The 12,141-nt window shown below is 39.1% G+C and overlaps 1 protein-coding gene across 1 annotated transcript; it reads right to left on the bottom strand.

Annotated features, from left to right (window-relative positions):
* Positions 1 to 392: 392 nt before the first annotated feature.
* On the bottom strand, positions 393 to 11,808 carry LYG2 (lysozyme g2). The gene is made up of 6 exons (XM_043603178.1): positions 11,651 to 11,808; positions 11,043 to 11,110; positions 6,524 to 6,664; positions 5,553 to 5,749; positions 4,623 to 4,761; positions 393 to 3,290 (listed from the first exon to the last, which is right to left on the bottom strand). Exons 2-6 carry the CDS (start codon positions 11,083 to 11,085, stop codon positions 3,172 to 3,174), a joined length of 639 nt encoding a protein of 212 aa, XP_043459113.1. The 5' UTR covers positions 11,086 to 11,110; positions 11,651 to 11,808; the 3' UTR covers positions 393 to 3,171.
* Between the last annotated feature and the right edge of the window lie 333 nt (positions 11,809 to 12,141).

The following is a 12,141-nucleotide window of genomic DNA, read 5'->3' as shown; positions in this document are numbered from 1 at the left end:
CCTGTGTCCTTATGACCCCCTGGCTTGCAAAACCCCTCACTCTGGGGATGCTGCCACCATGACATAACCAATGATTATTTAGTAATTTCTCAAACATTTTTTCCTTCAGTCTTCACAATAGTCTTCACAGCCCCTGAGGCTGATCTTCTTATTAGGGCCATTTGTCATCTATGTTCTTTTAGTATATCTGTGACCTCTAATAATGTTCTCAGCACTGACCGTCAAGAAAGAGATAGGATGAGAGGGTAACCATGAACAAGTCCAGCTAGGGAAGTGGTTTTAGATATTTTTTTTTTATGCTTTGGAAACTATTTATAAGAGAATCTTCTTCATTTTCCAGAGACAGCTTAGTTCCTAGACAACAAAAAGAAGTGACACTATGCACACTAGGATGTAAACATAGAGCCATTCATTATCTCTGAAGAGGGTACAGGCAAAAAATATAAAGAAAATTGAGGATGACTGAAAGAATATTTAATGGAGCCACATTTGAGTCTAACATCTCTAACATTGTTCTCAGTATCAACAGGAAAAAAATAGAGTGGGACAGTTTATTATATCTAATTAGTAATTGTAATAGATTATGGAAAAGCATGACATGAAAATCATGAGGCATAATGAGGCTTATGTTTATTTTATATTGTTCTTACTATGTTGTTAGGTTATGGAGGAAAGCAAACAGTGTTGGAGGGATTTTTCCAACCCCCACGTATCTCTAATCTGTGAAGTAGATGGTGCCAGTGCCTTTCCCATATCCCTAGATAGTTCAGGATTCTCAGGTGATTTCCATCTGCCAGTATCTGCATCTCTATGCCTACAATCTCTTTTCCTTGGAACTGCAGCAAAGTGTGCTGCCTACTTGCATGGCAGACCAGAGGAGCAAAGAATTAACATGCCCTCCCTTGGCCCCCAACAGAAAGATCCCTCAATCAGTGACTCTGAAAAATTGTATATAAACACCCCAGCCCCTTGTCCTTTGGGTAGAATAATTCTAAACTGTGTGTTGTACATTCCTTGAGGTGTGCTTGGAAGGTAGAGTCCCAGTATGCACCATGGTAGCTGGCTTCATGACACTTCAGGCTTTTTTCCCTTCCCTGTATCACCAAGCCACTTCACACCAGTATTCTCTGCACCTCTCAGATAAGCTACCTGGATCTGAATCCTTTGTCTTAGGTGGGAACCAAACTAAGACACCTTAAATATGGACTCTCCTATAGAACATCTCTTGGTATCCCAGTCATAAAGAGAATACTGGGGGAATCAATTCAGAGTCTAAGTCAGCATACTATTTCTTATTTTTCAAATTACTTGGAAATTATCTCACCTAGATATACTTTATTGCTTAGTAGTAATAGTGAAGGGGCTGGCAATTAGGTGGAGTACATGCTTGTGGAGGAAAGTCCAGAAAAAATCATTCTTGAGCAAAGGGAACATCTAAAGAACATTCTGGATTGCCCACATATAGGGATGATAATCAAAATATTTAACAACTGGTACAGTATGTTCCTTCACCAATCATAAAAGATGGGCTGTATGCTGCATGGCTGCCATACTAGATGACCATTGGCTCTCCCCAGTGAAACACAAGGGGCCTGGTTCTGCCTTGGTCAGATCTTTAGACTGGGTTGAGAGGTTGTTTGGGCAGAATGGTTTACTTGGCTTTCTCCGGGTGCACTGGAGTCTAGTTGGGTTTAATTTTTATTCCTCCTCAGAAAGAGAAATAACGAGTAGAAACTTTTATCAAATATTCCCAAAGGAAGCTAAAGGCCAAGCAGGAGCCATGTTGGCAGGGACTTTGAGGGATTTACACTCCAACATTATTATTTGTGTCCTCTCCTGAGTATGTAAGGAAAGCCACAAACTGCACCAAGTTTCATTCTAGAGAACTGTCTCTTTTCCATCACGGATTGTTTGTGCAAGACCAAAGAGCAAAGTAGCCAAGGCATAGGTATGTAGATGCCCCAAGATAAGCCCGTCAGAGCCTCTCTCCTGGGACTATGAAAGTGAAGCAAAATGATGAAAGGATGGGAGAGAAAGTCTCTGGAGTCTATTTATGTAGGGAGACTGCTAATCTATTCATGCAGTGGGAATGCTATCAACTATGGTCAACTGGTTCCTGCTGCCCAGAGTTGCCTGGTTTCTGTTCATGTCCTTGACCTTGTTGTTTCTGGGAGCCTTTTGATGTCCTTCTCATAATGGCCATTCATTCCTTAAATTTTCCAGAATTGGTTACTTTTGCTTAAAACTAAAGAACCATAACTCAGGTCCTATATGCTTATCTTCAGTCATGTTTTGTGGGAAGTGGACTTATTCAACAAGTGTGTGGCAGGAGTTACTGAAATAAGAAGTCAGTCCCTGGATCTTCAGCAAATAAGAGGAAGAAGACAAAGAAGCTTGATGTGAGTCAGGGATGTGGAGTATATCACTTTCAGATCAGCTTTACCACGGTCAGCTCTCAGTTACTTGTGAAGCTAGAATTCTATCTCTAGCTTCTCCATTGTCCCACAGGTTGACTGGCTTATAAGTAGGCATATCTCACAATCACACCCTGGTGGCTTAGACAGATACTTGGAGAAAGACAAAAGCTCAGGTCAGGCTCTCTTGTTAACAATTCCAGTAAAACAAGGGTCAGTTTATCCCATTGAAATCATGGGATAAAATAAGGCCTCACTGGAATATGTAGATGTCAGTCACCATGATATTCACACTTAAAATAATTATGCATACGTCTATGTGCGTTTCATGGGAACTGTACTATGAACTGGGTGGGTTTCCTTTTCTTTTTTTTAAAATTTTTTTTTAACATTTATTCATTTTTGAGACAGAGAGAGACAGAGCATGAATGGGGGAAGGTCAGAGAGAGAGGGAGACACAGAATCTGAAACAGGCTCCAGGCTCTGAGCTGTCAGCACAGAGCCCGACGCGAGGCTCGAACTCATGGACAGCAAGATCATGACCTGAGCCAAAGTCGGACGCCCAACCGACTGAGCCACCCAGGCGCCCCTCCTTTTCTTTTTTAATGCTTATTTGCATTAAGAAAACTGAGATATGAATTTTCTGTCATAATTGCAGCTATTTCTTTGCCAGTGTTGGGTATAACGCATCCATTTCAAACTCTCAAAGGGGGGCCATCTGAATACCTGCGAACTCAGCCCACCCATAGAGCTTTGCCTAGAAGCCATGTCTTTTATAGAATTTAGCTCGGGCGAGAAGATCATTGACCAAGTCATTGTCTATGTCCACCGGGGTTGCAATAGCATCGATTCCTGACTTAAAGGCCGAGAGACCACCTGAAATGAAACAGAAGTTCAGAATGAAACATTAACTTTCAGCAGAAATCAGCTTTGAGCATTCCCAGGATGTAAGCCCTCTAGGTAAATCTTCCAAAGCACGGAGTCCCAGATCCTTCCCTTTTCCTCCCCTCCTAAAAGGATCAACTACCCCAAGAATCTCTGGGAAAATTCCAGATTGCTTTCCTTCTCTCTCCTTTTAAAAGTCCTTTGTATTTCTTGCTACAAAAGTCGTATTTGCTTCTTATAGAGTCCAGGTCTGGCAAAAGTAGATCCTCAGCAAATCAGTCTGAGAATGCTTATAACATTCTCTCAGCCATTAAATAGCTTACTCATTTTTTAAAAATTACTTATTCACTCACTTTTTTAGGCATTCAGTTAATGTTTTTAAACACCTACTATGTGCCAGGATGGGTGCCACACTGAGTTCAGGGTGCACAACGGTATCCAAGACATAATCATTTCTATGTAGGGATATGTGTGTGTAGGTGTATTTTACCCAAGAATTTTGATCTTCAATAGCTACTTATGTGTTTAACATAATTATGCTCTGCTCTGATGTATAGAGGAAAAGCTCCCTGGTCCTGATCCCTGATTTCAAGGAAAAAGAAATTGTTTGTTCTAAATTAAGGATGTTAAAGGAGGAGAGAGGTATATCCATACCATGAGTCCATAGAAGGTAGAGTTAGTAGGACTTGGTGTGGTTGGATATGAAGACAGAAAGAACCAGAAAACCTAAGAAAACAATCTGTTTTTCTGGCTGGAATGACTAGACATATTTTGACACCTTTCAGAGATAGAAAATGCAGAAAAAAGAGCAAGTTTATAGTGGGAAGCTAGTGACTTAATTCAGTCTGGAAGATGCTGAACTTGAGGAGATCTGTGATCAACCAAGCAGAAATCTCCACTTGGACATGTCATGGTACCTAAAGCCCTGATGTCACTGAGAATTCTCACAGAGTAAAAATTTGTTCAAACAATTCATAAAGAGGTTAACAGTTTCTTTCATCAAGAAAAAAAACTATCAGAGGGAGGTAAACATATTCTTTTAAACTATGGCATTAATACTCAAGACATCACTCAGTGGCTCAGTAACCAAGGAGAGAGGTAATGAGAATGCCAACGTCTGGCAGAAGAGGAAATGGAAGTTGGGAAGGAAGACCACTCAAAGTAACTCAGTGGTTTGGAGAAAACTAGTACAGTCATCCGGCAGCTCCTCCTATGTCCACTGTTGACCCCATGAGAATGCCCTCAGGGAGGCCCAGGGCACATCTGGTCTTCAGGGGTCTCACTCACTGAACTTTTTAACAAAGCTCCACAAATATGGCCTACCTTTGAGGTGTTGAGCCACACTCCACGTGGGGAACTTTTTCTGGATTGCCTTTATTTTGTCTGTTAGAATCCCAACAGCCTGCAATAGGTGTTCTTTGCTGTCCCAGGTACCAACAGGGTGATGAATTTTTTTATCAAGCTAGAAAAATCAGATAACAATGTCAGCATCTAGATGAAACAATGCATTTTTCTGCTATTCCTGATTTCTCTTCCTTGTATTCAAGTACACAGACAGTAGCCTCGGCCCCCTTACTTTATCTCCACAGAATCAATTCTATAGTCCTTTTTCTCACGAAAAGAGAGTCGGAGAAACAAAGTATGATTTAGGAGATGTGAATGTGGCATAGTTTTAGTAAGCTCTCAAATAGAAATAAATATATGAAAAAGTTGTTTCAAAACAAATAATTAGCACTCAATGTCTAGAAACTTGCAGTCAAAAATAAAAATTTGTTTCTAACTGGGACAGCTAAAGTCTGGGTTTCTACAGACAATTTAAAATAAAGACTGGAAGCAAACATCCAAATAATTTGGATTGTCTTCTCCAATTTGCTTAAAAAAACAAGTTCCTTCAAATAGAGCTTAATTATAGTGTTTTGATCTACGTGGATGAAATTTACTATTTTATGAAACCCAAATGGGCACCTTTAATAGTACCCTTTATAAGATTTTCTCAATTAAGTGTATTACATTTTATTAGTTGCAAACTATAATTATAAAACTCATTAAATACTTTTTCTGAAGACAGCCAATAACTGATAAATCTTGAATGAAATAACCAAAGATAAGTTAGAGAAATACAGAAGTGCAAATGATGCTGAAGTACCAGGGTGTTTTGAAGACTGGAAGTACTGCAAATGAGTATCCAGATTGGATTGAGCTTCCAAAAGGAAGGATGAAGTGGGACTGACTGAAAATTTCCTTGCCAGGTACCTGCATCAAGCCAAATCTAAGTCCTCTGTGGTCCCAGCCATCTTGCAGGACTGCTCCACCATGGCTTTCTCTGGAGATGATGGCTGCAATGAGAGCAGGGTCCACACAATGCCTCAGCCCAACTTCTTTGATCAGAATCTGGTAAGGCTTTAAGGCCCTCAAATCCATCTCAGCAAACATTTCAGAACCACGGATCCCTAAGTCAATAGAAAATAAACTGTTTACTCCAGAAGAAAACCCGCTTTCAAAGTTTAGTAAGTTAGTCACGGCGCCTGACCACATCTTGGAACAATTCTAGGGCATTTTCTGATCTCTAATTGCATAAACCTTGAAAGGTTCACAACCACTGGCAGATACCACTTCTGCTCTCTTTCTTGATCTTCTGCTACCCGCCACATTGGTGCATTGGGAAGACTCTTGAACTAGAAGTCAGCCAGCCTAAATTTGAGTCTGGTTCTGCCACTACCTAGTTCCAGACCCATGGGAAGTCTCTTCTTGCTGAGCCTCAGTTTTCAGATCTATAAATCAGGGGAGGTAGGATTAGATTGACCTTGTTGTTGCTTCCAGTGCTGATTTTCTAATACTGGGATAACATGAAGAAGACTTTGGAACAGGATTCTCAAAAGACAAGATGTACAGAGAGCAAGAGGCGTGCTTAAAATGCTCATGCTGTAACATGAAGTAAAAACCAACAAAAAACATAAAACAAAGCCAGAATGTAATATTTTATGTAAACAGTCATTTCAATATGTAGAAGTAAACCCATTAAGACAAAGTTTGGAAAGAATAGGGGGAAAATGAAAAGAAACAGATTGTTAGGTTGGTGAAGATTCTGCTTTCTTCTAATTTTTAATTTTGGTATCATTGCTGTAACAGTGATTATACCTTTTTAAAATTAAGCTACTTCCTAAAAATGAATCTGGAAATGATGAAAATGGGAAAGCCAAATGTTTGCTTTGCTTTTCACTTACCACAGTTAATCAACCTGGTTATATCACAAGAAGCACCAGAGGTCTCCATGGTCATGATATCACCGTAGCAGCCGTGGTACAGGCGGGGATGCAGGTGAGGGCTCATTGACTGAGTGAAAGGGTATGAGCCCCTAGAAGTGCCTGGTGGATAGAATGATAATTCACATGAAGCCTGTGAGAAATATCACTCGAGTTGCTATAATTAGCGTTACTAAACCAAAGGCGAAGCCATAGATTTACTCTTCCCCAAGTCCCTCCCAAGACCCTTAGGATGGTTCATTAGACAAAACAGAATAGAAGATTCCTCCTTCCCACTTTACCCCAACCTTAAAAAAATTTTTTTTTAAAGTAGTCTTCACACCCAACATAATCTGGAGATCAAGAGTTGCATGCTCTACCGACTGAGCCACCAGGCATCCCCGCCCCCCCGAATTTTTAATAAAGCACTTAATTCCAAACATTGTAGAAAGTATTATGAAAATCAAATTTTTATAGGTCTCAAAAACATTTGCTGTAATCTTGATCAGAATTAAAATTGCTGCTAGAGGGGAGTCTGTTTGGCTCAGTCAGTTAAGCCTCCGACTTCAGGTCGGGTCATGACCGCACAGTTCGTGAGTTCCAGCCGCACATCGGGCTCTGGGCTAACAGCTCAGAGCCTGGAGCCTGCTTTGAATTCTGTGTCTCCCTTTCTCTCTGCCCCTACCCCGCTCACACTCTGTCTCTCTCTCAAAAAAAAAAAAATTAAAAATGTTTAAATAAATAAAATTGCTACACTAGAGTTTTAAGCAGGAACTTTGAGAGAAATGTTAAGACGGTTCTGACACAAATACTTCTGAGATATAAGCACTTATATTAACAACTGCTTTTGTTTAGGAATGTAAGAAAGAAGGGTAAAAATACCATGTAAGATGAAAAAGAAGGATGCCATTACCTTAAAATATCCATTTTATATCATGTTTCTACAAATTTGAGTTTCTAAGTATAATTAGTAAACTTGGAAATAAAATTTAACTTACCATAAAAATTTAAGTTAAATTCATTCTTATTTTTTATTTTGTCATTATGAAGTGACTTTCTGTCCAAGTCTATTTGCTAAAGGAGATAAAGAGCTTTTCTGTAAGTTGGAAAGTTTGTTCTAATAATTCCTAAGATTATTGACTAATATCGTAAGACTACATATATTTGTTATAAGAAATTATGTTTGTTAAAACACTTGATGTAAAAAATTATGTTGGGGCACCTGGGTGGCTCAGTCAGTTCAGCGTTCAACTCCTGATTTCAGCTCGAGTCATGATCTCACAGTTTGTGAGTTCAAGCCCCACGTCAGGCTCTCCCTCTCTCCCCCGCCCCCACCCCTGTACCCTTCCCCTGCTTGCTCTAGCTTCCTCTCTCTCTCAAAAATAAATAAATAAACTTAAAAAAAAAACTGTTGATTCATTTAGTGTTGTAAATGGTGTTTTTAAATAGGACCATTCATCACAGTTAATCTGGTTCTGATTAACTTGACAGTATAAAGAGACTCTCTTAGAATTAGGCACATAACCAATGGAGTCCTTCCTTAAAAATATTTATTTTAAAAGGAAAACAAAGCAACTCTAAAGATTAACTTGTTTAAAAAGCAAAACTCAGGGCACCTGGGAGGCTCAGTTGGTTGAGCATCCCACTTTCTCTCAGGTCATGTGATCTCCAGGTTAGTGAGTCCGAGCCCTGCATTGGGCTCTGTGCTGACAGCTCAGAGCCTGGAGCCTGCTTCAGATTCTTTATCTCCCTCTATCTCTGCCTCTACCCTGCTCGTACTCTGTCTCTCTCTCAGAAATAATAAATAAATAATTTTTTAAAAAAATAAAAAATTGGGGCGCCTGGGTGGCGCAGTCGGTTAAGCGTCCGACTTCAGCCAGGTCACGATCTTGCGGTCCGTGAGTTCGAGCCCCGCGTCGGGCTCTGGGCTGATGGCTCAGAGCCGAGAGCCTGTTTCCGATTCTGTGTCTCCCTCTCTCTCTGCCCTTCCCCCGTTCATGCTCTGTCTCTCTCTGTCCCCAAAATAAATAAACGTTGAAAAAAAATTAAAAAATAAATAAAAAATAAATAAAAAATAAAAAGCAAAACTCATCTAAACAAATAAAAATACAGGCACAATCTACTCTCTCCCATCTACAAACAGGCAAAAAAAAAAAAGTTTGTAAATGGACAAGGAAGTCAGACAGTGCAACTATCAAGTAAACTCAGAATAGTAAGAAAGCCTATTTAGATAATAAAAGCAGCAGAAACTAGCAAAGCTTTTCAAAGCAGTGTGGATTTCCATGTGATGGCAAAGAGCAGGAACCATCACATTGGCACTCTCCATGGCCCTCGGTATACCTTGTGCCTACAATATGTGTAGGAAATATACATGAATGAATGAATGAATGAGTAGATTTCCATGACATAGATTATATGTAAGATAGAGGCATGGAAGCTGTGAGTGAGGGTGCAGACTGACAACATATATCCAGAATCTAACCACTTCTCACTACCTCTGCTACCACCACCAGGGTCCAAATCACCATTGCTAATCTTGATTATTGTAATAGCCTCCTAACTGACCTCCCTCCTCCACCTTTACAGTCTAATCCCCAGCAGCCAGAGTAGTCTATGGAAACATGCCTGGAATCATATCAGTCTTCTCTCTTAACCTTCCAATAGCTTTCCAATCATTCAATTCTGGCTTCCAAGCCCTACTTGATCTGGACTGAACCAGAACTTGATCTCTACTTGAACCAGAACTGGTTCTTACACATTATAGACACATACTAAAACATTTACAGGTGAAATGTTTTGATGTTTTGGGTTGCTTTAAAATATTTCAACCTCCCCATCACCAAAAAAAAATTTTTTTTTGTAGAGATGAGGGATAAATAAAAATAAGAATAGCAAAGTGTTGAAAACCATAGATGCTTGATGGGTCCATGGGAGTTAATTATGCTATTCCCTCCCCCATTTTATATGTTTGAAACATTCTACAACAAACTTTTTTAAATTACCTTATTAAAGAACCTTTTTTCCTACTTACATTAAAAAGGCAACATACTCATGCCTCATTCCTTGTCACCCACTACCTTACATTATTTTATTTATATCACGTATCACCATCTGACATGTCTTCCTTCCTTTCTTCTTTTATTTCTTCCTCTTTTTTTCTGTCTGTTTCTCTCACTAGAACATTTTTTTTCTACTATATCTTCCTCAGCACCTAGAACAATGCCTGACATAAAGTGGACATTTAGTAAATATTTGTGAATAGATACATGAATGGATGGATGGATAAATGGATGGATGAGAAGTAAAGGAATTATCTGTATCAAGTGTCCATATGTCAAAAGTTTCCATTTCTTTCCACTAGAGAGCCAGCCTTTGCCATGCTCGATATGTGGCTCAAAGGCCACAAGTATCAAAGTGATCTGTATGCTTATTAAAAATGCGTATCTATGGCCTCCTCATACTAGGTCTATTGAGCCAGTTTTTAGGTTTAAGGTCAAAGAATATCCACTTTAACCAGGATTCCCAACAGATTCATGCATACCAAAGTTTGATTTAAGGGGATTATAATATGACCATGGACTTTACGCTACTTGTATTGACATAGTAAACACACAGGCTCTTCTTAATTATAGTCACCTTTCAGTTAAACATAGTATAGTAGCTTATAATTAGTCTACTAGCTATGTAACTCTGCTGTCACCTGGGAATTAAAGAAGGAATAAAAATTCTAAACTATGTTCCCCTGCCTTTGACCATATAAATAATTGGAAATCATCACTTTTCTGTAGTCTTACTTTTTCAAATTTAGAATTAAACATTTTAGAAACACTTTCTTCTCAATCTTCACTCTATTCATAAAGACAATTTGGACATTGTTTACAATGTCTTTTTATTTTTCTTAAGCCAAAATTTCAATTTTTTCTTTTTCAAAGTCCCTCACCATCTCACCAGCCTAACTTTTTAGCCTTCCCTTCAGAAATCGTTACTTCTGTTCTGGTCACGCTGATCTGTTTATTGCATCCCAAATACTTTTCATCCATTTCTGCTTTTTTGTACTAAAGTCACTCTACCCATTCAGCGACTCCTTTCTTCTTTTATCAAAATACAAAACGTTCCTCAAGTATCACATCCCCTAGGAAAGCCTTTTGGTATCAACATCCTGACTAGATGTCAACTCTTCATCCTAAACTCCTCCAAGACTAGTGTCTTTTGTGTCTATATTCATTTAACTCTTATTTACTGCCTGGTATTGATAATTTTATCTTCATATGTCTTGCCTCCTAAGGCACTGTTCCATAAATTCTCACTGAGATCACCTTCACCTGCTTGGCAAGCAGAATACACTCTTGATTATAGATATAAGCAGTTGATTGACGGCCAGGCTGATTAGGAGTGCCCACCCCTCCATTGCATGTAATAATTGCCTTTTCTGATTCATGACTGTGCTGCATATTTTTGTGGACACCCTGAAAACAATACTAAATGTCAATCAGTGACTTACCAATGAGAGCAACAAGTCCCCAAAACAGGATAGAGGATAGCATGGTGGTGAATCTTATCCTGCAGCACCTGTTATGATTTGAAAGAGAAACTGGCTAATTTTAAAACTTGAAAGGTTCCTAAAGGAAACTTGTTTTTATTTTAAAAAGTTTAGAGTCATTTATAATATAATACCTTTTCACCAGTTCCAAGATAGTATTCTCATAGGCTCAGTATTATGGTTCACTGAATCACTCTCTTGTCTAAGTATAACCTCCCAACTCTTTTTAACCTAACTTCATATTGACATGAGTCTATGAATATCTTACATATGTTACACACACACACACACATATGAATATCTATGAATATCTTACATATGTTACACACACACACACACACACACACACACACTCCCATCCCATCTCCAAGATTGCTTACATCATAATTTTGTTCCAATTCTTATACCAATCTCCTTAGAAAATCATAAGAAATCACGAGAAGAGCATTAGAGATCATGACTCAGAAGAGGTTAGCTGTGCTCCCTACATTCCTCCATTGACTCTATTCTTGGTGTCATTCAAAAGACAGCTTAAGTGTTCTACAAGACACAAGAAGGCTAGCACTAACCTGGTTTGTGAACTTGCAGAGAAAGTCTCCCCTCTGAGTTTGGGAAGGTTCCCCGTTCTCAGCACCACCTTGCACGCCAGGCTTTAACAAAGCAGTGGCCTTCGTCCTAAAAGGTTAAAAAATTTAAGAATCCATTAGTTGGTAGATCTGTGAGTACCTGGATTCAGTCCAAGCAGACTTCAGTGTGGATCTGCCACGGTGGAGGGAAGTTTAAATGACAGCATGTAGACTCACCTGCCTCTTCTTACCTTCATCCTGTACCACTGATCATTGGAGGAGGTTTATATATGGTTTAAAACCCTCTCTTTAAGCCACTGACCTCATTAGACCTGATTATAATAATACTTTGGACTTAGGTGGCCCTTTTAATAAAAATATTTCAAAGCATTTATTAACCACTATTAATTAATTAATCTAATGAACCCCCAAGTTGTAGTGGAGGCATATATTTGGTGGACAGTATCTAAAATTGAGGTAGGTCAACAGCTTCT

The sequence above is a fragment of the Prionailurus bengalensis genome, chromosome A3, assembly GCF_016509475.1.
Source record: "Prionailurus bengalensis isolate Pbe53 chromosome A3, Fcat_Pben_1.1_paternal_pri, whole genome shotgun sequence".
In the NCBI taxonomy this organism is placed as follows: domain Eukaryota; kingdom Metazoa; phylum Chordata; class Mammalia; order Carnivora; family Felidae; genus Prionailurus; species Prionailurus bengalensis.
The sequence above is the reverse complement of the archived record's forward strand: the minus strand, read 5'-3'. Positions and strand labels throughout refer to the sequence as shown.